The sequence below is a fragment of the Leuresthes tenuis genome, unplaced genomic scaffold (genome assembly GCF_036924035.1).
Source record: "Leuresthes tenuis unplaced genomic scaffold, fLeuTen1.0.hap1 SCAF_17, whole genome shotgun sequence".
Classification (NCBI taxonomy): Eukaryota; Metazoa; Chordata; class Actinopteri; order Atheriniformes; family Atherinopsidae; genus Leuresthes; species Leuresthes tenuis.
In genome coordinates this window covers 9,780,943-9,808,364 of record NW_027325371.1, presented here as the reverse complement: position 1 = coordinate 9,808,364, position 27,422 = coordinate 9,780,943, and the positions used below count along the sequence as shown (strand labels likewise).

At 41.5% G+C, this 27,422-nt stretch overlaps 2 protein-coding genes across 4 annotated transcripts; one reads left to right on the top strand and one right to left on the bottom strand.

Moving 5' to 3' along the window:
• Positions 1 to 1,776: 1,776 nt before the first annotated feature.
• dock6 (dedicator of cytokinesis 6) lies at positions 1,777 to 26,931 on the top strand. 3 transcript variants are annotated; one of them, XM_072369239.1, is made up of 50 exons: positions 1,777 to 1,995; positions 3,760 to 3,847; positions 4,473 to 4,651; positions 4,872 to 4,940; positions 5,077 to 5,203; positions 5,591 to 5,803; positions 7,049 to 7,134; positions 7,244 to 7,310; positions 7,560 to 7,709; positions 7,814 to 7,894; positions 8,080 to 8,236; positions 8,358 to 8,488; positions 9,935 to 10,028; positions 10,145 to 10,307; positions 12,810 to 12,927; positions 13,453 to 13,523; positions 13,611 to 13,749; positions 13,863 to 13,964; positions 14,074 to 14,160; positions 14,382 to 14,613; positions 14,862 to 15,026; positions 15,157 to 15,329; positions 15,938 to 16,039; positions 16,440 to 16,526; positions 16,986 to 17,081; positions 17,184 to 17,324; positions 17,632 to 17,745; positions 17,844 to 18,014; positions 18,201 to 18,340; positions 18,479 to 18,648; positions 18,766 to 18,917; positions 19,219 to 19,401; positions 19,671 to 19,797; positions 19,886 to 19,970; positions 20,182 to 20,278; positions 20,378 to 20,512; positions 20,803 to 20,955; positions 21,119 to 21,277; positions 21,418 to 21,518; positions 21,604 to 21,796; positions 21,899 to 22,042; positions 22,185 to 22,316; positions 22,432 to 22,446; positions 22,813 to 22,938; positions 23,027 to 23,116; positions 23,199 to 23,435; positions 23,519 to 23,662; positions 23,821 to 23,927; positions 24,023 to 24,196; positions 25,574 to 26,931. In XM_072369239.1, exons 1-50 carry the CDS (start codon positions 1,946 to 1,948, stop codon positions 25,614 to 25,616), a joined length of 6,360 nt encoding a protein of 2,119 aa, XP_072225340.1. In that variant the 5' UTR covers positions 1,777 to 1,945; the 3' UTR covers positions 25,617 to 26,931. The 3 variants fall into 3 exon arrangements, with proteins under 3 accessions (XP_072225340.1, XP_072225343.1, XP_072225342.1); XM_072369242.1 differs by lacking the exon at positions 15,938 to 16,039; XM_072369241.1 differs by lacking the exon at positions 16,440 to 16,526.
• On the bottom strand, positions 10,542 to 12,192 carry angptl8 (angiopoietin like 8). Its single transcript, XM_072369243.1, has 4 exons — positions 11,796 to 12,192; positions 11,247 to 11,396; positions 11,022 to 11,132; positions 10,542 to 10,926 (listed from the first exon to the last, which is right to left on the bottom strand). Exons 1-4 carry the CDS (start codon positions 12,099 to 12,101, stop codon positions 10,909 to 10,911), a joined length of 585 nt encoding a protein of 194 aa, XP_072225344.1. The 5' UTR covers positions 12,102 to 12,192; the 3' UTR covers positions 10,542 to 10,908.
• Positions 26,932 to 27,422: the final 491 nt, after the last annotated feature.

Here is a 27,422-nt window from a genome sequence, read left to right as displayed (position 1 = left end):
TCAAACAATAGTGCCGATCTAGGATTTGAAAGCCTTCGATGAACAGAAAGGCAAGAAAGCAAGCAGGGAAGGTGTGGACCAAGGGATAAAGCAGACATGGGTTCAGCCCATTTTTCATCAAGGCGAGGACGATGCAGTCTGATCCTGAAACACAGCACATCTACTCAGAGCATCATTTTCACATGTTTGTGATGATTTTTTAAAAGAAAAATATCAAATAAAACAGAAACTATAATTTTCTGTTTGTGTGGAGAAGAGAAAGAAAAATTAGTTTTGGCATTGTGGTGGGAGCGTGCCTGTATGGGGGGAGATGGAGAACATGGGCTTCATTTATTTTCATTAGCAGTGTCCATGGACCAGACTCATGCCTGCTGTGTGCCCTGATGCAGCTCCGAGTGCTTTTCCATGCATAAACATATATCCCAAAGATGTCTGTCCTTGCTCAGCTACAGCCAAGCCCCTGTCATGCAAGGTTAACCCACCCCCACCAATCTACCCCCTCTCCATTTTTCACATCTCTCCACTACAATACACGCCATTCATCAGCCATCTTACAGGGGACAGCCGAGTACCTGCAGCAGCTCTCCAGGGTGCTGAATAGGACGACTGTGGGGTAGAAGGAGAGAGGGGGAAGGGGGTTGGGCTGCAGCAGTGTGAGTGGCTATATAATTTCCTCATAGGAGGTTTGGGGGAATTGGAGTGATTGCTGGCAGGAAGAAGGGAAATCTAGACCTGTCGTTATCGTGAACTGACAAATTCTCCATTTGAGGGTAGAGTCACTCACAATGTCATGACTTAACTGCCCAAATAGGGCAGAGATAGGGCCCTGTCAAACATATCAGACACGTTTGTTTATGCCTTTTTACCTTTTTTTGTATTATCTTCAAGAATATTCATGCATTGAAAAGCTATCATATATGATTTAACAGTCAGTATAGGTAACAGACAGTAAATAAGGCAGAAGCTATTTACTGTTTATTTTTGGGGGGTTTATGCATTCCATGGTCCTTTGAGAGGTCAAATTTTGAGAACTGAATCTTTATCAGTCTCTAGTGAGGCAAGGCTGTCTTTCTTTTCCAATCATGGTGAACAGCTTCATCTGCTGGTGTGACCGCGGTATGACATGCTCCGTTGTCCCGTTGAGACATTATTAATGCGAGCATTCATTATGGTGTTAGTTTACAGCACCCCCCACCCGTAAGATTAAAGCATCTAGCATCAGCATAATTAAAACCTTTGATAAAATAAAGTAACTGAGGAATCTGAGGAACGTTGAATCAGGTTCATCTTTCATTTGATGGAATAGGTGCTGTGAAAGTGTCCAAGTCATGCTCTCAAAATGAAGAAATCACTCCTCTGTGAGGGGGAAACCGATCTGGAAACGTCTTTTGTTCGCTTCCTAAATTTTACGCTGAATTGAAACTAGTGAAACCCTAAACTGAGCGTGAAATGAGCCAATTGTAAGTCTACTGTAAACCGGTCAGGTGAGATTGCTGCCTGAGCTGATGGGTGGATATTTTCTGTCAAACCAGCTCGGAAGCGTATGGCCGGACGTGAAGTAAAGATTTCCGTGGAATTGTGTTATTAAAATACACAATAATTTCCACTTAAAGGTTCTTTGGGTTTTCAGAAATGACGTAATCGAATATAAGCAATGTAGCTATTGTCGTCCAGCTGCATAGACGCTAATCGACCACATTTCAGAAAAGATGAGGGCGTTTTATTTAGAAGTTTTACCGGATGTGTTAGACGCGTTGCGGGAAGGCGACAGTACTGGCCGGGTTCAGCTCCCGGCCGCTAGGAGGAACAAGGAGGGATCCTTGTCTGGTCCTGGTGTGGAGAAGGAAGCGGTCTGCATCCCAACACAAGAAGGGACCAAGGAAAGCTACGGCAGGACAACGCTTTCAGTTTGACTTCGAAGACTTTCCTTACATGGGGACAAGAAATGACATCCACAGCGAACGAAAGGAGGGCGTTTGCTCATAAAATCAACCGGTGAGACAGCAGTCGAAGTTATTGTTAAGCTACAGTCGTACCGCCCGTAGTGCGTGAGAGTGACCTGCTGGACTCTAAGTACACATAGCAAGTATGCTAGGATTTGAAAGGCACCACGAAATATAAACCTTTTATCTCAGAGGAAAGTTTTTCCCCTCTTTACAGTAATGAAACTACGGTTTAGAGAAGCGGTTTGCGTTCTCGCGGTTGGGCTCCAGCACTTTTGTGACTTTAATGAACTGCTTATCAGATCAAGAGCATTGTTGTGGAGAGCACAACAGAATGCTCCTCTGTTGTGGTGTTACCAGAGAGTATCATGCTTTGGAACACGCCACGCTTTTTGCTGTGTGGACTCCTCTTAACAACATTACAGCAACCTGTTTCCACACGTTGCAAACCGGTTTTCCTTTTCTTTAAAATGTTGCGCTGCGCCTACTACAAGTCTTGTATTTCCCATTAATCTGGAAAAACGCTTGTCTGATTCCAGTAGAGACCGTTCAGGCAGGTATCTGTCAACTTTGGCTTGAAATATCATTACTGGTGTGTGTTGCAGCCAAGTGACTCCGTCTTTGCTGTTATTGGTGGTTTCAGCGGTCTGTGTTGGTGTCGGATGCTGTACGTTTGAAGCAAGTCGCCCCCCCCCCCCTTCAAGAATAATTTCATTAACTATAATAAAAAATAATTAAGACCCCCTAGCTTTGCATTACGAGATAATTTCTACCTAAAGTTGTGAAAATGATCACGTAAATGAATCGTGTGTTCTTCATCACACAGTGGCTCATAACACATCCTACAGGGATATCCTCAGTCTCCTGCTGCATTCCACAGATCCTGCCTCTTTAGTGAGTCCAAGACTATTGTTTTGTGCCGGATGCAGGAAAGGGTGGGAAAGGGTGTTCTGGCTATTGCCTTTGCAGTTGTTAGCTTTCCTTTTTCCTGTTTTAAATAGAGAGCTTCAGAGTTTTACATGTGAAGAGCTTCAGCCTGCATATCGCAAAGAATGTAGTGCTGCCTCATAGAATTGAACACGAATGAAAGTCCTGATTCATAAGAAGCCCATGTCATAAGTAGGAAAAGAAGATGTGATCGGTCTTCCGCTCTGTCTTAACCGTTCTTGTGTGTAAATGGAAAGCAAGTGCGAACCTCAGCTTGAGTGTGTGATCATGATGGAAATTTTGAAGCCTTTGCAGCTGTGTGTATGAGAGAAACAGACAGTTTGCAGATCCAAAGGAACAGCTGCTTGCTATTTCTGTGAGAGGATTGTTTTTTTGTTTTTTTTTTCCCCCTTTTTTGTCTGTCTTTAAGCCTACAATTTGCTATAAGTCCATAACGACCAGGAACAGAGATCTGGACCTGTGCCCGCTCCTGGGAGTCAGCTCACCACCTCTCTGTGAGATCTGAGTCTCTATTTGGAGCAGCTGCTGCCCTTCAGCAACTGGTAGCTCTGGATGAAAGCTGGGTGATAGGATAAGGGCATTCTCGATCACAAGGATGTCTTTGAACCTTATAAGCTGAACCATGCATATGCAGATGGATGTGTGAATTCACTGAGAGTATTAGATACTGAAACTGAGAGATGGACCTTCCCTCTAACTGAAGATTTGTGTACATTGTCATTGTAACTTAAGATCTATGCATTGATTTATTTTTATTTTTTTCTCCATCACCCCACATCCTGGAAAGTGAGTGACGAATCAGTTTTACTGCCCAATTAAATCACATTTCCATGCCGGTTTTGACTTGCAGATCTTTATTTTATTTTAGGACGGTTGCTGCAGAAGTCAGAAAACAAGTGTCCAGAGACTATGGATCACCTCAGCTCTCCAAGAAACGAGGAGGTGCACATCAGCCTGTGAGTCACCATGTGTTTAACATACCAGAGTTACAGGCTGGGAGGTTTGAAGGCTTTGAAGTGGATGGGTCTAATTTTGTGAATTAGCAAGCAGAGGCTGGCTTTGGAACTTTGTTTCACCTGCTCTTGGTTATCTGTGCTTATTTGGCACCCAGGAAAGCTTTCACCATAGATGTTAAAAAAAAATGCAAAAGGGGTTGTGATATACAATTTCTTTAGTCGGATCAAGGATGTCTGTATGGCTTTTTTTTTAGTTATTTGAAGGCAAATTTGCAAATATTCCATGAACATCCAACAAAGGAATTTGGACAAAGGTTGTATTGATCTGTGTCAGATTCCTTGGGCAGGCAGAAACTGTCACTACACAAAAAGCATTTTCTCTTATAAATGTAAGTCTGCAAAATAAAAAGATAAGTAGTTTTTTTTTTTAAAGTAATTTCTTCATGGTCTTTGATTTGTTATTGTGTGAATGCCAGAAAACCCATACTGGTCTACAGTAATGGTAGTCTGTCTCCTTCCTGTTCTGTGCAATGTCAATCACTCTGATCCTGCTGATCAGATTACACTCTGCCCTGATGGTCGTGTTATAATTATGGGTACGTAACACTCTAATGCTGACCGACAGTTGCCCCTGACGGAGGTAGTTGAGCCCGTGGATTTTGAGGAGTATGTGAGCAGTCATGCTCCTGGTGTGGAGCCCGGACCCCTCAGACAGCTAATGGAGTTCCCCCAGGATGACCTGGAGCTCCTCCAGCTGGAAAAAGAGTGCACTACACTGGAGCCCCCGATGCCTGAGGAGGAGGAGTAAGTCGAGCTGTCATTAGCCAACTTAACTCTTACAATTATATTCAGAATCCCTCTTTGGCCCTTACATTACCACACAGACACAGAGCATTAAATACCCTGTAATGGAGGGCAGGCATCACTGGAGATAGGAATAAAGGTTTTCTCTTTGACACCAAATGCACATAAATATTACACGCATACTTTGCTCAATTATTTACATGTTTTTCTTTCCATGTAGCTCATTGGATCCCAGAGTGAGAGATGCCTTAGCAGTCTACACAGATGAATGGCTTGTCATTCAGAGAAAGTAGGTTGCTGCAGTTGTGGTGCCAACTGAATGAACAAATAGTTTAATGTGTTGTTAATTGTTGATAATGTGTTTCACTTTTCCCATTATTGACTGTTGCGTGTGTACTCTAAAGCCTTTTTGTCGTATCCCGTAGATACCAGCGCTACAGCACCACATACACCCCTCACAACTCTGAGCGACAGAGGGAGAGGCAGCGAGGGCTGGTCAAACAGACCTTTGAACTGGATGAGGCTGCTGCTGCTGAGCGCCAGGAAGACCAGGTAGCTGATAGTGATGTTCAAGGGACTATATTAAACACTTAGTGGCCAACCAGTCAATTCAGGGACATTAAGTAAGGTTAAGTGTTACTAAGAGAGAAAGTCTAAAAGCAATCATTCCCCTGAAACTTCCATCGTTTCATGCTTGGACAAAAAGATGGAGACGATGGCCAGCCATAATGATGGGAAGGGCAATATAAGTTGTATTCTAGTAGGCACTCAGATGGATAAGTAGAGCTATCTTATCCATTACTAACTCTCCTTATGAATCATATTAAATGGGTTACAATGTAAAAGGATCTGTAGCATACTGTTCTCCTTATAACACATCTGTGCAAGTGGGATTAAAAAAAAGCGTATGATCTCATCCATCCATCCTGTATGATTCAGGATGACGCAAAGCGTCGGTCAGTAAGCCTCGATGAGACTCCTCGGGGGAGTTGGGCCTCCAGCATCTTTGACCTGAAGAACTCCTCCCCAGATGCTCTGCTCCCGTCTGTGCTGGAGCGAACAGCTGCAGAGGACATGGACCATCGCAATACTGAGGCACGGCTGCAGGAGCGCCACAGTGACCTCCTTGGCTTGTACCCGCCACCTGATGAGGTTTGTATTAAACCAGCCTGTGAAGTTGACAAAAAAAAAATGGTGACTTAATCACGTACATAACTTTTATCCACGACTCATTAGTTTATTATCATGATATTTATTATGCTTTATTCAGTCAATCCAAGGTTTTATTTTGGTCTGTTCCAAACTCAAACTCAGAGCACATTGCATGTATGTATTTTCACATGTATAATGATGCGTTTTATAGCACACGAAATGATGCACAATTTAAGAATGCTACTGTATAATCTGATAAATCTGTCACAGATAATAAACTGCTGAATTATCATTATGTGCTGTGCTCACAAAAGCAAACTTTGTACTAAACTGAAGGCGACAGCTTGACTAGACAGCTGGACTACGGTCGCATGGAGAAAGCGGTCTGCATCAATGTCAGCCCCCAAAGAATGGGGGATTGTGGGTATCTAACCAATGCAGATGGACTTGCGTGTGGTCCTCTAAATTGCAAACACCCTAAAAAGACCCCGTAGATGCTGTTACTTGTTGGTGGATTGCTGATTGGTTAAAAGTTGGTGTAAACCACAAGGGGAAGAAGAGTCATCAATAAAAGCTCACCATAAAAAGGAAGAACCTTCAAGATAATTGGAAGATAATAACATCTTACTTTGATCACCTTTATTTCAGATTGCTGATATGAAATCCTTGCCTCTAATAAAGTTATTTGGTGCTGATCTATATATTTAAGCATTTGGTGTTTTTTGCGCATTCCCTTTCCACAATGACCTCTTTCACGTGTCAGGGCAAGAGCCAACAAAGGAAAAATAACAAATAAAACAGGCCTACAATACAAGTTTTTCCACATATCTTAAACAATGCCTCCATATGGCATGAGACAGATTACATCAAGTAGCCATGCCTTTGGTGGGGTTTTCTGAATAAACACTGCAGTCTTTCGTAAGCGAAACGTCATCAGCAGAAATCCAAAAGTAAAGGTGTTTACTGACCACACAGATGAAATGCACTTCCTCACAAGTCACTTCTTTAAACTACAACCAGCAGAGGACTGTGGTAGAGCCGTTTGGGCACATAGTTGCCATTTGTTCGTCTCACAGTAACGTTTAAAAACAGACTACCATAATCTCTTCAAATCTGGTCGCATAGTTTCTCTTTTCTCAGTGTGCTCTTGCTTTCTCACCACCTCTGTCTTTGTGTCTGCATACACATTGCCGCTACGTTACCATGACATCTGTGTAAATGTTATCTCTGTGTTCTGTGTGGCAGGATGAAGCAGTAGAGAGATGCTCTGTACCTGAAGTCCCCAAGGAACATTGTGGCCAGAGGATCATGGTCAAGTGTCTGTCTCTGAAGTAAGAAACATGTAGAATATAATGACATTTATATCTCCATTCTGTAATTATTGTAATTATTATTATTACTACCCAAATGCCTTCTGTTTTGTTTATGTATTTTCTACAGATTTGAAATTGAAATTGAGCCAATATTTGGATCACTTGCCCTTTATGATGTGAAGGAAAAGAAAAAGGTATATTTTTGTGGAGCTTCCGGTAAATTTTTTTATGATCATTCTTATAATCAGTGCTCGGACACTCAGCGAAACAACTTACGTAATGCTGAGCTCATACTTGACTAATTGAATTTCCCTGGTCTCAGAAAGGTCTAAGTGGTTTTACAGGTCAGAGTCAAAACTCAATTAGATTCCTTTGATGTACATTTCCATGATCATCTTTCCGTCCCCTCCCTTCAGTGTTTCCCACTTATCCTCCCCCAACAGATCTCTGAGAATTTTTACTTTGACCTAAACTCGGATCAGATGAAAGGACTCCTTAAACCTCATACGCCTCACGCAGCCATATCCACACTGGCCCGTTCTGCCATTTTCTCCATCACATATCCCTCCGCCGATATCTTCTTGGTCATTAAGGTACAGAGAAACTTTGAATGCATTATGTAAATTAAGAGAGGATGTTGCTTTGTAATATGTGATTGCCTTTGTGTGACAAATCTTGGCCATCGATTGTATTTCAGCTGGAAAAAGTCCTTCAGCAAGGAGACATTAGTGAATGCTGTGAACCGTACATGGTCATGAAAGAATCTGACTCTTCCAAGGTAGTTGTGATAAAATGTTTTTTGAGCTGTTGCAATGCTGAATGATTGCTGCCAGCACAGCACACTGAACCCTTTTACTGTCTAGTCAATAAATATTACTCAATTTTGTCTGGGTATGCATGTCAACTCTGTTGCTGATATGTGTGATAGTTCAATGTCTTTGAAGCATATTTTCTCCACTGCAGCACAAGGAAAAGTTGGAGAAGCTGCGTCTTCAGGCAGAGCAGTCGTGTAGCCGTCTTGGCAGTTTTCGCATGCCGTTTGCCTGGACGGCCATCCACTTCCTCAACATTGTCAGCAGTGTGGGAGGTCTGGATCGGTCTGACCCAGACTCTGACTCTGGTATGTCTGATCTGAAACTTCCTCATTTTCATACAAAACCTCACATTCTCATATAAACACAGGGTTCAGCCATTCACATGAACAAAATGCTCTAATTTGACATGATTTGACCTTCTGCTAGAACGAAAGGGCCATGGAACCTGGAACGAGAGAAAGAAAAAGGGGTTTGAGAGGATGAGTGTCGGGGACGAGATGTGTAACTTTGCCACTTTCCGCCCAGCAACCCTTACTGTCACCAACTTCTTCAAACAGGTCAGACTCTTTCTTGCAGCAATACCTCAGTGAGACTGAATTATTCGGTACTGTGGATACAGCTGTAGAGACCTTGATGTAAAATGGAAACAGTACCCATGATTTAACTGTTAAAGTTGAATATTCTCTTTGTAAAAACGTGAGATACTTTTGCCAAAAAAACTTCTAAAAAGAACAACGTGTGTGTGGACTTTTAATTGGATTGCATTCAGAAAATGTCAGAAAATCGACAGAGGAATCGTGCTCAAAAATGCTTGGTCCATAGAGCTGAAACTGTTGGCTTATTTACTGAAAGGACTCAATACACACATTGTCATTTATTAAGAAACAAGTTGAATCCCTGTTCTTTAAGTAGCTGTAGAGCTGCCTACAAACTGCCTTTTATATGCTATAAGTGTCAATATATTCAGTGTCAAAGTCAATTCAGTGAAGTTGATATCTGTTATGAATAATAACAGTGCTTTTAACAGTGTCCAGTCTGGTTTTAGAGCTCTTCATACAGCGGTGATAAACTGATAAATTGATTAAGATGACTAATTACCTACAATTGACTGCACAAAATAGTTAATTTTTTCCATTAATAATCAACTTTAGGTCATCCTCTGACGTTGTTTAGAGTCCTGGTACAGAATCCAAGGTTTCTGTTTGTCATGTTTTAACCTCAATGTTCTCTTTTTGGAACTGGGTCAAAAGCTGTAAACCCTGCAAGACACTGGAGTGCTCCTCTGCTCTCTCCTAAAAGCAGAAATAAAGTTGAAGTGAATCAAAGAGTCCTGGTACAGAATCCAAGGTTTCTGTTTGTCATGTTTTAACCTCCAACATTTTCTATCACTCCAAATCAGATCTTGGTCTGCTTCTGTGTTTGTTAAACTATCTCATGGCCGGCTTACTCAAGATCACACTGTACATTATCAGTTTTAGCAGCTGATACTCAGTATTACATGACTGTTGTAATGCGCTATGTTACAGCATTAGTTAGGACTCCCTCCACCATTTCCATTTGGTTCAAAACACTGCTGCAGGGCTTAATCCCCACCACTGGCTCCCTTAGATATCACGTACATCTGAAAATCTTAATGCTCACATTTAAAGCCTCAAATGACCTTGCTAATGGCTAAAATATTTTTGTGAAGAAATTTGTTATGTACAAAATGATTAAAGTGTATAACTTTTAATACTTTTAAGCGACTAATTCTTTTCTCCATATAGTTTAAATACTACTTGCTGCTGAGCTGACAAATTTCAGGGGTTACATTTTGACTCGGGTATCCATGAGTGGGTTGTGCAGTGAGTCTTTAGTTCAGAAAAACAAGATTTTAGCCTTAACATTAAGGCCTTAGATAAGACATGTTCCACACATACATAAAAAGTCTGTTCTGCACCAGTTTTATTACTTGTCTGTTTTCTTATTTCAAGTAAAAGCTCTGTGTATTTGTGTATATGCAGGAAGGGGATAGACTTAGTGATGAAGACCTCTACAAGTTTCTGGCAGATATGCGTAGGCCATCCTCTGTTCTTCGACGACTCAGGCCTGTCACAGGTAAACACAACACGCTGTAATACTCAAGATATCTATGTAGAAATTGCGCAGATTCGTGTGTATTGTTTAGGGATGATTTATGATTCAATTTGCTGTGTATTTGTTTTATTCCTCAGCCCAGTTGAAGATTGACATTTCTCCAGCGCCGGACTCGCCTCATTATTGTCTGTCACCAGAGCTGCTTCATGTGAAGCCCTATCCAGACCCACGTGTCCGTCCCACCAAAGAGGTGCTGGAGTTCCCTGCCCGGCACGTATACATGCCACACACCACGTACAGGTGAGCGCTAGCTGTCAAAGGTGAACGCACACACTGTGTGAGCTGACCCTCAGAACAAATGCATGTTCATCCGTTGCATGCATGCTTCACTCACTGTGTCTGTGATTATTGATTTTTTTCTTTTTTTTTGAGTGAGCTAATCGTTTTTTTTTTCATTTTCTGCCTTCAAGTCAGTCAGTGTTTATTCAAAGAGGACAGATGGGTTCACATTATTGATTCCAAACTGAAACCATTTTTGTTGTCTGATATTTATTAAGTCTAATATATAAATACAAAAACAAGCAAAAATGTGTTTTGTTTTGTTGTATGTGTTTTAAGATAAGGCAATGTTGAAAACATTCTTAATAATTTAACAGCTTAGTTTGAGTGTCTGTCTTTTAAAACAGTGTCATCATTGTAAAGACAGCAAAGATATAAAAAAAAATGTAACATACAAAACTAATGAGAGCCACTATAAAAAGGACAAACATATTTTCTGGCACTACAGTCGATCTACAGTATAGCAGGATTTAAAGGGAGTGCAGTGACGTTTAGGAGTTAAGATCTCGATGGCTTTTTCTCGTTCAAAGTGGTAGTGAGTCAGTTGTCCATCTTAAAATGATTATGCCATAGCTTCACTCTGGAAGAAAGATAAAAAACGACAACAAAGTTGTTTATACAATGTAGACAAAAAGAGAAAGTTCAGAACATCAAATGTCTTTAACAAGCATGTACCATCATCTGTAGTTTGGACAGCTTCTCATTCTGAGCCTCAATGTTCTCTTTTTGGAACTGGTTCAAAAGCTGTAAACCCTGCAAGACATTGGAGTGCTCCTCTGCTCTCTCCTAAAAGCAGAAATAAAGTTGAAGTGAATCAAAGACTGGATTTCAGATATGACAAGAGTGAAAAAAGTTATCAGGCTGGTGTGACAGCGAGTGTATGTCTGAGTTTTCTTTTACCTGCAGCTCCTTGATGCTGGTAGGCACATAGTTGTTGAGAGACATCTCCAGTGTCTTTACTTTTGTCTTCAGTTGCACTTCGTCCTTCTCTATGCTGTTCAGCCGGTCGTTCATCATTTGGGTCTGAGTGTGTTGTGTGGCCATCTGGGCCTATCAAAAGAGCATATGTCTGTATTATTCTCCTCCTCAACAATGGTTCCAGTGCAGCTGGCATCTGCTTATCTGAAATAATAACACCCTGATACTCTTAAGCCATATACAGAAGGAAAATACAATAAAGGAAAGAATAATCCAATGTTTATGTGTTATAAAAGAATGGAAAAGTTTCAAAACTTTTAACAGGAACGTAGAATTGTTATTCTATGTATTCATCAAAGAGCTACTTGTTATGTCTCCCCTGAAGTTTAATCTGATGAGGGCTTACTTGAGACACTGCCATAAGTTTCCCCTGCCTCTGCAAGTTTTCCCTGTGTTATCTATCTTGGAATAATACCATTATTCAGCTTCACCTAAGGAATCCACTGTTGACATATTTCTGTGTTTTCTTACCTGTAACAACGGTATCACTTCTTTTATCTGTTTCTCCACCTCTGCAGCCTGCTCAGCCTGCTTTCCCAGCTTTAGGAGAGTTCCCTCATGTCTGTTCAGAGTCTGCCTGATTTTTCCTATCTTTCCTTCTGTGGTTTCATAAACGTGGTTAAGCGATTCGCTCAACTGTATGACACCAAACATGAGAACATTGACCTCTTCCTGCGGTGCAGCCTTGTCTTCTATCTTGCTGTTCCTCTTGATTGGGCCTGCATGGACTGCTCCTAAACCCCCGGCCACACAAAGCAGAAATAGGCTCCAGATCATTTTTGATCACTGTTGCTTACTGAGATCTACTGTTTAAAAGTTTCTTTTTTTTTTTAGCAGTGAAGCCGGTCATCAGCTACTGGATGATAGATCGACAGAGTCCCTTGTGCCCCTTTTATAGGGTTTGCACATGCAATACCGTGGTAGAACATTAGCTCAGTCGTCGCTCGATCACAGGTCGAGTGCATGGCCTTGGTCTCGGTGACCTTTTTTTTGAAGCTTTACCCCTAAGATTCTAATTTTGTCCAAAACTCTTGCAACATACATACCAGCGCACGTTGCACTCTTTTTTTTTACCTGAAAACATAATGTCTGGCAATGAGCTGTATCTCATTATTACATTATTGATATTTTCATTGTATGTAATGAGTCAGTGCCCCTTGACATCATTCGAAAATCAGCTGTTTCAAAATGTGAACAATAGTTACCTCTAATGTTTGACTTGGACTGGAGTTGGTGACATTGACGAGTGAATCCAGTACGGGGTCGACATGAAACTCATTTTTTCACTCTTTTTCTGAGACTAAAACTAACATGCACTTTCACAGTTTGTCACAATTGATTAATACAAAATTACATATATTATTATTAACAAAGTTGCAAATCTGTAATTAGGAAGCAAATAGAATTCACGAATGACTTTGAAGGTGTACATTTATTAAATAGTGTTCTTACTGTCTCCCACTGTTTCTCTGCCTTATCTTTCAGGAACTTGCTGTACATTTATCCACAAAGTCTGAACTTTAGCAGTCGTCAGGGGTCAGTGAGGAACATTGCTGTGAAGGTTCAGTTCATGGCAGGAGAGGACCCCAGTCAAGCTCTACCGGTGAGTTACAGTCTGGGATAGTCGTGATGTGACTTCAGTGTTCTCAGGAAGATTAAATCCCAGCCATAAAGAATAGCTTGAGGCAGTGAAATACTATATGTTATTCTCTGGAAAGAGAGGATTTGAAAGGGATGTGTTCTTTACCAGCATGGGAGGGAAATGTAGTTGCAGCATATCTTTAATATTTCAGTCCAGATTGAGTCCATGCTTATTCATCGTCATTCTTTGTCAAAGTACAGTTAAATGCACTTTATTTTTTATGTTGTGGTGTTTGTACTTAGAATCTAATGTGGAATTTTAAATGTACAAGTTGTTTTAAACTTATGAGATATGAATCAATAAAGTAAGAATTACAAGTGATTGCTTCTTTAATCTTTTATGTTTGGAGAAAACAAATCACCAAATGTCTGGAGTGCTTTGAAGTGCATTGTGTAAATGTGAACCTGAAAGTCACAATGACATTATTAGAGCAGTGGCCCCTGTTGGTCACAGGAAACTGTATTTACGCACTGCCTTTTTAACAAGGTCATCTTTGGAAAGTCGAGTTGTTCTGAGTTCATGAAAGAGGCGTATACTCCTGTCATCTACCACAACAAGTAAGGCTCAGTCACCCTCTTCTTAAGTCTGTCCAACAGTTATCTCACATTGTTTGTCTTTAACATAGTTTAACTCTTGCTCATAAGGTCTCCTGAGTTCTATGAGGAGATGAAGATGAAGATTCCTGCCAATCTGACAGACAACCACCATTTGCTGTTCACCTTCTATCACATCAGCTGCCAGACCAAACAGAACACTCCTCTGGAGACCCCTGTGGGCTACACTGTGAGTATGCTCCATGAGCTCACATTTGATACCTTCACCCACACTTTGTTTGATAGCTCTTTCTGTTGTCTTGCCATCTGTGAGAGATCACACGTCTTTCTTTCTGCCTGCAGTGGATACCTTTGATGCAACACGGCCGACTACGCACTGGCTCCTTCAGCCTGCCAGTGTCTGTGGAAAAGCCTCCACCCAGCTACTCTGTTCTCACCCCTGATGTAAGTGTTTTTTTTTCAACAGACTGAGTGAATATCAATTCGCCTGCCGTCACCTGTTTCTTTGTGATGTGACTGAGTGTTAAATGAGCTGGATGTCACTCTATGGCAGGTTCAGCTCCCAGGCATGAAGTGGGTGGATAATCACAAAGGAGTGTTCAATGTTGAGGTGACAGCAGCCTCCTCGGTTCACACTCAGGTACACAAATATGTTTTTCATACTGAGGCTCTGAATGTCCATGTGCTTTTTTTTCCCTCTTATAGCTAACAGCCCTCAGTTGTGATGTTTAGTTTTTCAGAATAGAAGTATAAGGATAGTGAAATAGATCTTCAGACATATGAAAACTGTTCCGCCAAAGTCCAAATTCACCACGTTCACCTGGAACTGGCAGTAAGTCTGTATTGTGGCTGTCTCTCTAGGACCCCCACTTGGATAAGTTCTTCACTCTGGTGTATGTCCTTGAGGAGTACTCCTTCCCTTTCCGACTTAAGGACGTCATAATAAATGAGGCTAACATGGAGGGGGAGCTTAAGGCCAGCATGGCGGCATTGAGAGGCGCTCTGCTTGACACCTGTGTCAGGTTTTTGCATCAGCTGCTCAACAAACTCATTCAGCTCATCGCATATCCCCCGGTCATTGCTGGCCAAATCGGTAAGCAAACCTTTGAAGATCGGAAGTGCTGATTTGGAAATTAGGCTAAAATGCAAATGTTCCTATTTTGAACAGATTATTTGAATAATCCAGTTATACAGTAGTTTGAAATGACTGTACATGGAAATTTGGGAACCACAACAATTTTCAATTTCCGCACAGGCTGATGCTACTGTGAGTAACACTGTGAGTAAGCTGCAGTTTTCAAAGTCTGTCTCATGCTGCTTTCTTTCTCAAATGATGTACAGTGAATCTTGGTCGGGCTGCTTTTGAAGCAATGGCTTTGTTGGTCAACCAGATCCACAAAAACCTGGAGGGAAACCAAGACCAGCATGGCCGCAACAGCTTGCTGGCGTCTTACATCCACTACTGTTTCCGCCTGCCCACTGCTGAACCTGCAGTGCCTCCAACAGGTGAGTCACCAGACTGAACTCTGCTTATAAAAGGCAGCAAATACAAGCTTTAAAGAGACCACGGGCTCTCACTTGACTGTTTATGTCTGTTTATTTGCTCATACCTTTGTTCCTTCCACATCCTGAGTAGCAGGCACCCACTCCTATGAGATGCCCATGCAGTATGCTACCTTATCCAGGGCAACAGCCCGCCCAAGCAGCCTGCTGCTGTCGCGTTCAAAGAGCATCAGCAACTCCAACCCCGACCTGGCCAGCACGCCTGTTTCCCCAGACGAGGAGGTCCAAAGGATTATAGGAAGCAAGGTGAGTCAGAAATTTTGTGTAGAGGTTCTTTTGAAAGGGACAAAAAGAGTTAAATACTTGCATTAATTATTAGCATCAGACTTGTGTTCCCATAGTCAGCAGTTACTCTGTTTATGTTTTTTTTGTTATTTTTTTTAGTTTAACTTAGCATTGAAAGTCTTGTTAAATAAAATATGTTCTGATCTTGGTATTATTGCAACACAATGATTATCTTTTTCTAAAATGTTTTCATGATGCCCAATATTTAGTTTATAGATTTGCTCTAATCAGTTCTTTTTCATTTAATATTGTCTTGACTCTTCACAGCAGTATCAATACACTCAAGTTGACCATGAACTCTGTGCCAGCTGTTAATCATGCTGTTTAGTCAATACAATTATGCTTTGTGCCTCTGCCCCTTGTGTTTTTGTTATAATTCCTCCAGTTCTTTGCTCCCCAACCCGCTTCCTTTCCTCCTCACTTTTCACGTTCTTTATTTTTATTTCCACCTGACTTTCCCCCTTAAATAATATCGTGTGTGATTATTACCCTCCCTTTACTCACCGTATCCTTGCCTTTGCCACACTGTTTGTGTGCATTTTGTGCGTGTTTCCGGTGGCTTATGGCAGGGCATTGACCGCTCCCACTCCTGGGTAAACTCTGCTTATGCCCCTGGGGGCTCCAGATCAGTGCTACGCCGGAACCCCAACTCCAGCTGTGAGCTCAAGCAGGTGCCAAATCCTTCCTCCTCCTCCTCCTCCTCCTCCACATTCTTCACCACCTTCATCTTACACAGGCTCTGATCAGCTGTTGCGGGTCATTGCTTATCGCAGCTCTGTATGTTTGTCTATCTCACTCTTTGCAAGCATCATTCAACTTATCATGTCTCTTTATGAAGGACTCCATGTTCTCCATCCTTCCAAATAAATTTGTTTCCCTGCTGCCTAACAATCAGTATGTGTAGTCTTTGATTGACAAAAGCTCTGCCTGGTGCTTGTTAGATTTGTTGTCAGTCTTGCACGCATCAGAGTTCATAGAGAGTTCTTTGGCCACTCACCCATTCCCATTTACCCATTTTTCACAACACTGTCCTCATCTTTGTGTGTTCACCTCACCATAACTTCATGTCAGGCAAGCGACCGCAGCTGCAATCGCATGTCTGCCTTTCTGGAGAGCGTGGCCTTGTTTTCAGTTCCCACAAGGCAGATTACTAAGAAGGTAAAACTGGCATTTACTGTAACAAACTGTTAAAAAAAAAGACTTTTTTTTTTGGTAAACTAACATATTAAAGTCCACTCATTCAATTTCTTCGTCATTAACATTCATCATCATTCATTACATATTAACCACAGAATCTGTGTCAGTATGTTTGAGGTGTTCTGAAAATTTGTTATCATGACTGAATTTGTAGTTGGGGTACTAATTGAACTGATACTTTTATTTTTACAATCAGTGTTTGACCATACATTGATCAGCTAGTATGTAAATAGTGTTTTTGTCACATTTACGATCGTCCCTAACTAGCTATCAGGCAGTTGCACTTAGACCTTACCAGACCACGTTTGCATTTCACGACTCTGTGAAAAACATTAATCACATTCCTCTAAATAGCTCATTTGGTTTCTAAAGTGGTTTCCCTCATGTAAGCTAAAACCTGGTGTTTTGGGTCATGTCTAGTTGCTCCACGAGGAGCTGGCATTACAGTGGGTGGTCAGTACCAGCACAGTGAGGGAAGCGGCGCTGCAGCAGGCTTGGTTTTTCTTCCAGCTTATGGTCAGTATTAAATAATCTAAATATAACAAATTCATAGTAATTAAGTTGAAATGAAAAGAAAGACTTTCATTGAGTAACATTGTTTTCACCCCACATCCACAGACTAAGAGCATGGCTCATCACTTATTCCTGACCTCTAAGTTGGACGTTCCCAGGCGTCAGCGTTTCCCGGACCGCTTCGTTGATGACATTGCGGCACTCGTGTGTGCCATCAGTGCTGACATTGCCAGCAGATATCACAAGGTACAGGTCACTTAAAGCTACCCCAAAGAACATTCTTTTTTTATGCATATGGAAGTTTAAAGTCTAAGAGTAGCTTCAGTGCTGTCAGCCCATTTATTAACAATTGCATTGGTGTGCTGAAGAACAAAATGTGAGTGGTGTTGATATTTTTCCAAATCACCTTATAGCTAAATCACGTATTGAAGATTGAATTATTGGTTGAGTCAGATATAAAACGCTGTAGTTTATGTCTTTCTTATCATGATGAATCTTTTTGTTGATCTTTCTTTGTTTTCCTTTGAAATCCCTCTCCCTCTTTCTCCCTCAGGATGTGGAGCTTGTGGAGAGGTTAAACAGCAGTCTGGCCTTCTTCCTGAATGACCTGCTGTCTCTCATGGACCGGGGCTTTGTGTTCAACCTCATTCGCTCCTACCACAAACAGGTGCCTAAATGTCTCCTCATCATTTTCATCGCATTTCAAGCACACCAGTGTCCCCACTCTATTATTTATGGTCTTCTGTAAATGTGTGTGTCTAACAGATTGCTAACAAGCTCCACACAGCACAAAATCCCAGCTCTCTGAGTGCCCTGAGGATGGACTTCACTCGTATTGTCTCCAGCCATGAGCATTATGTCATCCTCAACTTGCCCTGTTCAACTCTGAGCCCTCCAGCATCCCCCTCCCCTTCCACCTCATCCACCACCTCACAGGTACTGGAGCAAGCTTGAAAATGGAATAAAACTGATTTATATTTAATGGATTTAAGAACCATAATCAAAAATTGTCTCGTGTTTAAAACTTGTTCCCAAAAGTTGTTTTTATAGGTTTTATTTTCATCTACTTTTTCCTTTTATTCATTCATTTATTAATTTATTTTACATCCCTTGTATCTACAGAGTTCAGCATTTTCTAGTATGGTGCAAGACCAGGGTGTGGCCACCATGTTTGAGCTCTCCGTCCCTTTTCGCCATCAGCACTTCCTGTCTGGCCTGCTGCTTACTGAGCTCTCTCTCATTCTCGATCCTGATGGCGAAGGGTGGGTTCTTAGTTGGTGCACAATTTTGATATCTACTGATAAATGCTTTCAGTTTTTTCTTCGGGATTGAATTATTAGCGTGAAATACAAGGAAGCTCAAAGTTTTCAGTGAGAAATGCAATCTTTTCTCACCTGCAGGGTTTTCTTCCTTCATAAAAAAGCCATCAGTGCTGTTCATTCCCTGCTGTGCAGCCACGATGCAGACCCTCGTTATAAGGACCCTCAGGTCAGAGCCCACATTGCTCAGCTCTACCTGCCCCTCATCCCCATCGTCATGGAGACATTGCATCAACTCCACGACTTCTGTGGTCAGCAGATTAATAAGTTCACCTCCTTTTTTGTTTTCCACAGCTTTTCCAAAAATCTTTAGTTTTATTTTTTAGCAATATAACATACCTGAGAATGCTTCTCTTATTTCTTTGAAGACTCCTCGCCTGCTTGGTTCCGCCATACCTCTGCCCACACTGACGATTCTGACCCAGACAGTGGCAACACCATCAGTCCGTCTGTTGCCATGGCAATTGCCGGCTCCCCTTTGCCGCATGCCAAAGCCAACCCATTTGCACTCCCCTCCGTGGTAAGTGATAGCGGCTGGGGTCAGACTGCTCCCTTGGGCCCTACAGACTAACGGGTCATACATTGGCCTCTGTGTAGGAGGCAGTTACTTCAGTTTTGACAAATGATTACGCCACACAAATACTCCCTTAAAAAGCATTAGCATTTTTCCCATGTTGTTCTTTTCAGAGGTATATTTGCTCCTCTCAGCCTGTAGGTGGCTCTCTGCGCATTACATCTTAATTTTCTTTAAACAGCCATTTTGTTCGATTCTGAAGCAGACTGCAAGGTTGGTACTGAGTTTGTATGTTTGTCTTCACCAGACTGGGCGCCAGTCCAGCTCTCTGTCTGCCGAGTGCAGCAGGACTCTGCTGGTGTGTTTCCTCTGGGTGCTGAAGAATGCAGATGCAGCTCTCCTGGAGCGTTGGGTGTCTGATTTGTCTGTCCTCCAAATCAACCGCTTGCTGGACCTACTGCATCTTTGTGTCTCCTGCTTTGAATACAAGGTACAATAACCAGGAACTGTCACCTAGTATTTCATCACTAATTTGATTAATCAAATTCCTCAATTGTATTTCACCACAGAGAAGCTGCTCGCAGCAAATATTTGTATAGATTCCCTGTTTATTTGACTATGTTTAAGGTTTAGGTCTCTATGGCTAAGTCTAAATCATGTCATGTCACCCTATTCCTCCCAGATCTACAGCCTTGTACTGTTGATCTTTCATGAACTGACATTTGCTTTATGTCCCATGATGGTTGCTGGTCTTTTTAGGGGAAGAAAGCTCTGGAGAGGATCAACAGCCTGACGTTTAAAAAGTCTCAGGACATGAAGGCCCGACTGGAGGAAGCCATACTGGGCACTATTGGAGCCCGTCAGGAGATGGTCCGCCGCTGCAGAGGTAAGAAGCAAAAGAACACGGAAGTGTTGTGTTTTTCAATTGTTGTTTATGTGCGACTTGTTCACAGAGAACATGTTTATTCTTGCAGAAAGGAGTCCTTATGGCAGCCAGGAGAATGTCAGATGGAGAAAGAACGTCACTCACTGGAAGCAAAATACAGACAGAGTTGACAAGTATGACCTTCTATAGTTATGACATGAATGCTTGCTGCAACAGTTTTGAAAATATTACCTGATCTGTGCAGATAATACAAAATATTATTTATAGATTGCTGGATTAGAACTGAAATCAAACTCAAGCCTCTGTTTAAAATGCTGCACCCTCATACAGATGCTGCTTGGATGTGACTTATAATGCTGATCATTTTGAATGAACCCCTTCCAGAACTAGGGCTGAGGTGGAGCAGGAGTCTGTCGTGGATGGAAACCTTGCTACTGAGGCCTCTCTGATCGTACTGGACACATTGGAAATCATAGTAAAGGTAAAAAAATAGCACAATAGAAAATGAACTGCACTCTTATAACTGTCATCACACAGTAATTCCCTTGCTGTAATGTCTTGTGTCTCTGTCCTCTTTTAGACTGTGGTTGCATCTGAACTGAAAGAGAGTGTTCTTGGCGGGGTGCTGCGAGTGCTTCTCCACAGCATGGCAGGCAACCAGAGCGCCCTCTTTCTGCAGCATTGCTTCACTACACAGAGAGCACTAGTTTACAAGGTAAGAGCAGTTTCCATTAGTAGGTCCAGTGTCTCCAGGTGTGATCCTGGACCAAAAATAAATTCAGCTTTTCCTTCTAAGCCTCAATTTTCACAAAATCCAGCTCTTTCAATAGGAAACAAACACACTCAGATGTCTTGTGTATTTCTTCTTTATTTCTGGCAAATTTTTAATTATTCCGCAGAGGTAAGCAGAGTGAAATGAAGTTCATCGTATTTAATGCCTCGGTGTAAATGGTAAAATGTATGAATTGTAATTGTATGTTTTTTAAAAAAAATTTTTATGTGCAGTTCCCAGAAATGCTGTTCGAAGAGGACACAGAGCTTTGTGCAGACCTGTGTCTGCGTCTCCTGCGACACTGCAGCAGTAGTGTTGGTTCTGTCAGAAGTCACGCCTCAGCTTCTCTTTACCTGCTAATGAGACAAAACTTTGAGATTGGAAATGTAGGTTTGGCTGTTGTTTTGCATTGTTACTTTAAGGACATGATGATAAACTAGAAAAAAGGATCTTCATAACTTACTCAGGTTATTTACCCTTTGTTGATACAGACTGTAATGATGGAAGTCACAGTGGGATTTTTTATTTTGTTTTCTGCTCTTGCGTCAGAACTTTGCACGAGTAAAGATGCAGGTCACAATGTCTCTGTCCTCGCTGGTTGGAACATCCCAGAACTTCAATGAAGAACACCTACGTCATTCATTAAAGACAATCTTGACATATGCTGAAGAGGACGTAGAGCTACGTGACACACCTTTTCCAGAGCAGGTTCTTAACAGCTTACTCAGTTTTCATGAAAAATACTTTGAATTTTCCAAAGGGAAATGATATTCCCTTTAAAATCATAATGTTCAGTTCTAAATCTGCTCATATGGAAAGACTTAACAAATGTGCTCTGAAAACTGCAGGTGCAGGATCTGGTGTTCAACCTGCACATGATTCTTACCGACACCGTGAAAATGAAAGAGCATCAGCAGGATCCTGAAATGCTCATTGACCTAATGTACAGGTACTGAAGTGCTCACGAATGAGGCTAGTAAACAAAAGTAATGTCACGGATAAAGCTTGACTTACTCTTTTGTTCTCCGTCTCAGGATTGCAAAAGGATACCAGAACTCTCCTGACCTGCGCCTGACGTGGCTGCAGAACATGGCAGGGAAACACTCTGAGAGAGGAAACCATGCTGAGGCGGCTCATTGTCTCGTCCATAGTGCAGCGCTTGTGGCAGAATACCTCAACATGCTGGAGGATTGCCGCTACCTCCCCATTGGTTGCGTTACATTTCAGGTTAGTGTGTGGAGTTTAATGGAATTACCCATTCTTCATGTGGAGAAATGAGGTAATTAAATAGCTTTATCGCTCAGTCTGACATTGTAATGTCTCCCACAGAATATTTCATCCAACATATTAGAGGAGTCAGCTGTATCCGATGATGTGTTGTCTCCAGAGGAGGAAGGCATTTGTGCTGGAAAGTATTTCAGCGAGTCGGGCCTGGTGGGCCTCCTGGAGCAAGCAGCTGCCTCTTTTAACATGGTACCACTCACTTTCTCTGACTACATGTTGACAGGCCGCAATGTTAGCACAGCACAAAGTTACTGCATTAACATGGATGAAAGAAAGTTGTGTGATCCAGAGGTATATGAAGAAATTTTGTTCCACTATCCTGTAACCACAGGCTGCTATGTACGAGGCCATAAATGAAGTGTACAAGATACTGCTGCCCATTCATGAAGCTAACAGAGACTTCAAAAAGCTGGCTACAGTCCATGGGAAACTACAAGATGCCTTCAACAAAGTCTACAACCAAGTTAGTGGACAGTTTGGCCCTAAAATCAAATAACAAAGATATCTGTGTTTATGAAAAATTGCACTTTTATCCTTTTTTCAATCTTACATATCTTTTCATTTTTCTACCTTTGCAGAGTTCAGGATGGGAGGTAATAAGACTTTTTTTGTATATTAAGAATATCTCATATAAGATTGAACAAATTCAACAATCAGTTCTGTTTAGTATTGATAGTGTTTTTCTTCTCCCCCATTCCTTGTTTGTTTTTCTTGCTCCACTCCTGTGTGAATGACGTAACTGGTAAGTGATACAAAACACGCTTTAGTCTACATTAGTAGCACCAAACACTTTCCACTCATGTTTGCTTCACTCTTACAGTTCAAAACTACATCCCAGCCTACATTTGCATGTTCCACTCTTTCCTACAACAGCTCATTATGAAAAAAAGTGATCTTCTTACAGTAGTTACTTCTAATGAATTAAATTTCCTTCGTTATGTCCCATTTATAGTGTTTAGAGAATGTTTGGAACCTACTTTCGAGTGGGTTTCTACGGTTGCCAGTTTGGAGACTTGGATGAGCAAGAGTTTGTCTACAAAGAGCCTTCAATCACCAAATTAGCTGAAATCTCCCACAGACTTGAGGCAAGTTAATTTTTCATGGGGCTGATAAAGGTGCTACTAGTAAATTAAGAGAAACTCGTAACAAAAGGTGAATCTCTTTCTTGTGCAGGAGTTCTACTCGGTCAAGTTTGGGGATGATGTGGTTGAAATTATCAAGGACTCCAACCCAGTCGACAGAAGCAAAATGGATCCCAATAAGGTAGTGTGGTGTGTGTATAAGTGGCTATTAGAAAAGCTTCTACACGTCTTAAATCTTCTGACTGTGCTGATGACTGTTTCAGGCCTACCTCCAAATCACCTACGTCGAGCCTTACTTTGACACATACGAGCTGAAAGAAAGAGTCACCTACTTTGACAAGAACTACAACCTGCGTACCTTCATGTACTGCACCCCCTTCACCCTGGACGGCCGTGCCCACGGCGACTTGCATGAGCAATACAAACGCAAAACTATCTTGACAACATCTCATGCCTTCCCCTATATAAAGACACGCATCAATGTCATCCACAAAGAAGAGGTAGGTGACAGCTTTGGAGGGATCGGATTTTCTGTTCTGTAAATGCAGCACATGTTGTATTATTGTTGTCTTTGCTCCTCCAGATCATTCTTGTCCCCATGGAGGTGGCAATTGAGGACATGCAGAAGAAGACTCAGGAGCTCGCTTTTGCCACAAACCAAGACCCTGCAGACCCCAAGATGCTTCAAATGGTGCTTCAGGGCTGTGTGGGAACTACTGTCAACCAGGTGCCTCTCTCTCCCTTTGCAGTTGATGAAGCAAAGGATTATTACTGTTACTGTTGAAAATATTAATCCCATTAAGATGGGGCTTCAAGTCTGGGTCAGTATTTTAGGTAGTTATAGACATTCCTCAGCGAATATGTAACAGTTTCTCCCCCTCACAGGGCCCCCTTGAAGTGGCGCAGGTCTTTCTTTCCGACATTCCTGATGACCCAAAGCTGTTTCGCCATCACAACAAACTGCGCCTGTGCTTTAAAGACTTCACTAAGAGGTGATGACACGCTCCACACCTCAGACACAGACTGCTGTGGAAACAATAAAAGTAAATACAAACTGTGTGCGTTTTCTCTGCTATTTTTTATGCAGGTGTGAGGATGCCCTGAGGAAGAATAAAGCCCTGATTGGACCAGACCAGAAGGAGTACCACAGAGAGCTGGAGAGGAACTACAACAAGCTGAAAGAAGCTCTGGGTCCTCTCATCAACCGCAAAATCCCCCAGCTGTACAGAACCCTGCCAGCTCAGACGACACAAACACAACGGTAACTTGAGACTTTAAGCGCACACACGCCTACACACAGGACCATACAAAATGAGCTCATGCTGCTTCTTGAACAGCAATACAAGAGCAACATAAAACCAATCTTAATCACACTCCCGGCAAAAGACTCATACACACATTAGTCACTGGACATGCAAACAGATTTCACCAGTTTTTAGTCTGTCGAGCTTTTACAGTTCTTGATTGAAAGTTGATGCACTTCCTGAAGAACTGAAGCCTGTGTAACTCTGGAAACTATTGCCATATGTTTTTGTTTTCATCATCTTTTGGCTGCAGCTCTGTGTTTCAAAGTTAGGGTCAGTGCGCTGCTGGTTTCTAATCAAAAACAAAACTATAGGCAATGGCACCTGCTAGAATAATGATAGAATAATGTTGGAATTAAATCTTTAAAGCTAGTTTGATCTTCTTAGTTAGATGAAATCTGTTTTTTGTTTTTTTTATACTAAATTGAGAATAGACTTCTATCACTGTGAATTTCTTGTCATCATGAAAGTAATGCACTGCTTATGTCAGGTTTTATAGCCCAAATTAGTTCAAAACTAAAAAAAGAAACCCTTCATGCATCACAGAATTCAGTCCACCTACCGTATTTTGCGCACTATAAGGCTCACCTGATTATAAAGTGCACCCTCAATTATGGGGTCCATTTCTGTACTCAACTCATACATAAGGCGCACCTGATTATAAGGCGTACGTATTACGCAATGTTCTCTGATTGGTTTATCGCTGCCAGCACACGTAGTGTATGTATTACGTCCCTGTGTCAGCGGGAAATGGTCCGACACTCAAGGACAACATCGTCGGTCGTTTTTACACTTATAAACTTATAAACTGCACATCGGTCTGCATCACCCATCTCAGACTGAAGAACTCACTGGGACATGGGCAGAAGCATTAATGATGACACGATTCAATCGCTAAGTACCAGCTCGATACAATCTTCACCCCATTCAGAGTGAATGACTTGGATCCGCCTGGATTCACACCGAACGCAAAGTGAGCGACGGAAGTGGCCAGTTGCCATTAATTTCCAATGTAGGAGAGCGAAGAGGCGCGGCAAAAGTGAACCTGGCGGTGAGCGGCGCGAAGGGAGAGTGGCGAGTGATGCGGAGGGGGATTAATGCCCCGATGAATGCACAGCGCTCCCCGCGGTAAATTCAAAATGGTGGTATCCGTGACAGATTTTGGGATCCGGTGCACACATAAAGTGGATTATATGGCGCACTGCCGTATTTTGTGAAAATTTAAGCCTTTTAGGTGCGCCTTATGGTGCGGAAAATATGGTACCTTTTTAAAAAAAATTAGAATAAAAAAAAAAAAGCCTCCAGTAACACGTCTCTTTTTCTTTCTCTCACAGGAACTCCTACAGTAGGTCCAGTCTCCGCAAAGTCGACTGTTGAGGTGCAGAAAGCTGGAAGATGACGCAAAGCGACAAGCTTTTGAAATTAGCACCATCTCATCCCGTCTGTTCCCCCTCCCCCAGCTACGCTGCACACCAACTGTCACAGACACATAAGCACCATCCTCTCCCTTATTTTACCCCTCCGTCTGCCCGGCCACCCAGTCATGACTTAACCCCCCCCATCCACCACACACAGTTAGTTGTCACCTCTTTCCCCACACACACACACACACACACTCTCTCTCTCTCACCTCTGTTGGAAAAAGTCTCAGCTGTTTATACTGGAGGGTTATCTGCTCTGTAAACATTGTCATTTGCAGTGAGGCTCTTAGGATGCCTGCATTTAAAAAAAAAATAAACCTAGAGTAATCTCTGAGCTTGATCTGGCTTTAACTTGAGTTTTTACGAGACAAGAGCTACCAAATATTTTGTATTGAAAACTTTTGAGGTGTAGCATTTTTCTTTTTGCCTTTGAAGAGGCTGTAGGTGGTCTGTTTTGTGTCATGGCTTTTTTTTTTTTTTTTTTTTTTTTTTTTTTTTTGTATGAAATATTTTTCTAAACCATCCCTGGTAGTAGTCACTGCCAGACGTAGTTATAAAATGTTCACAGGGAGTTTTTTCGTTGGTGGTCAGTAGACCAAATAACTGACATTCCTCCCTCAAGTTGTCACATTTATCTGATCATGTCTTGTTATGATTATTCGATATTAAGTTAGTGGGCTCTTTCAGGGCCTTTGGGCTTGTTATAAGAAAAAAGTGAAAATGGGATGTGTTAAATGAGTTGTTTTTTTTTGGGGGGGGGGGTTTACTGTGAAATTTCTTCTGTAATGCACTGCAGTCACATGAGATGTTTATCGCAGAAGCAAGTGTGGCATCTGCTATCAACCTTCAGTGCTGTTTGATAACTGTATATGCTTTTGCCTGTGTAGGCAAGTCATTTTTTTCTATTTTTTGTGAACTGCTCAAAATGTTTTGTATACTTTCACCACTGCTTGCTAAAAATTTGCATGTAATGGAGCCTTTTCCTACTACTGTATCTGTTAAATTGCACTATTCTAAACATATTGTGGCACATTAACACTGTAACTACTTAACTATCCATGCTTTTGTCATTTTATAAGGCTGGAGACTGTTTTTTTTCTATCAATCAGATTTTTATTTATTTACACTGCCGTCTATTAAATATCTCTTCCTACTTCACTGGCCAGCTTTTCACTCTGGTGCTATACAATAGACACTATTTACACATTGTAGCCCATTTAGCACTTATTACCACCACTGTAAGTTTATCAGTTAGTCACTGTCACTAAAAATTGTATTTTCTAAATTGCTGTGTTTCCTTTATCTGTTTTTACCCATTTATGAGCTTTAAGTGGGTATTCTTCATTCAATACTCTTGATATCACAGCGAGATATGATATCTTAATCTTTTCTGACTTTATGAATTGCATCAAGTGTGATTCAAACACATTTGTGTTTCACAAGAGGCTTAAATTTGACAGATATACCTGCATATTATTGTCAATTGTTGTCTAGTATCTGTAAAATTGAATGATTTTGTTAGAATACAAAACTTTCTTTGAGTAATTTTGCAGTGATGCTATATTTGAAGAAACAAAGCAAATTTTTACTTTAAGGTATACACACAGGTATACATGTGTTATACATGAGATACTTGATGTCATGCTTATACTAAGAGATTCCTATTTTTACTTGTATAAAAGACCTGAAGATTGCATCATTTTAGCTCTGTAGGCGGAACCCAAGGGGCCTTTAAAGCCATTTGAAGTTCTTGGACGTCAGT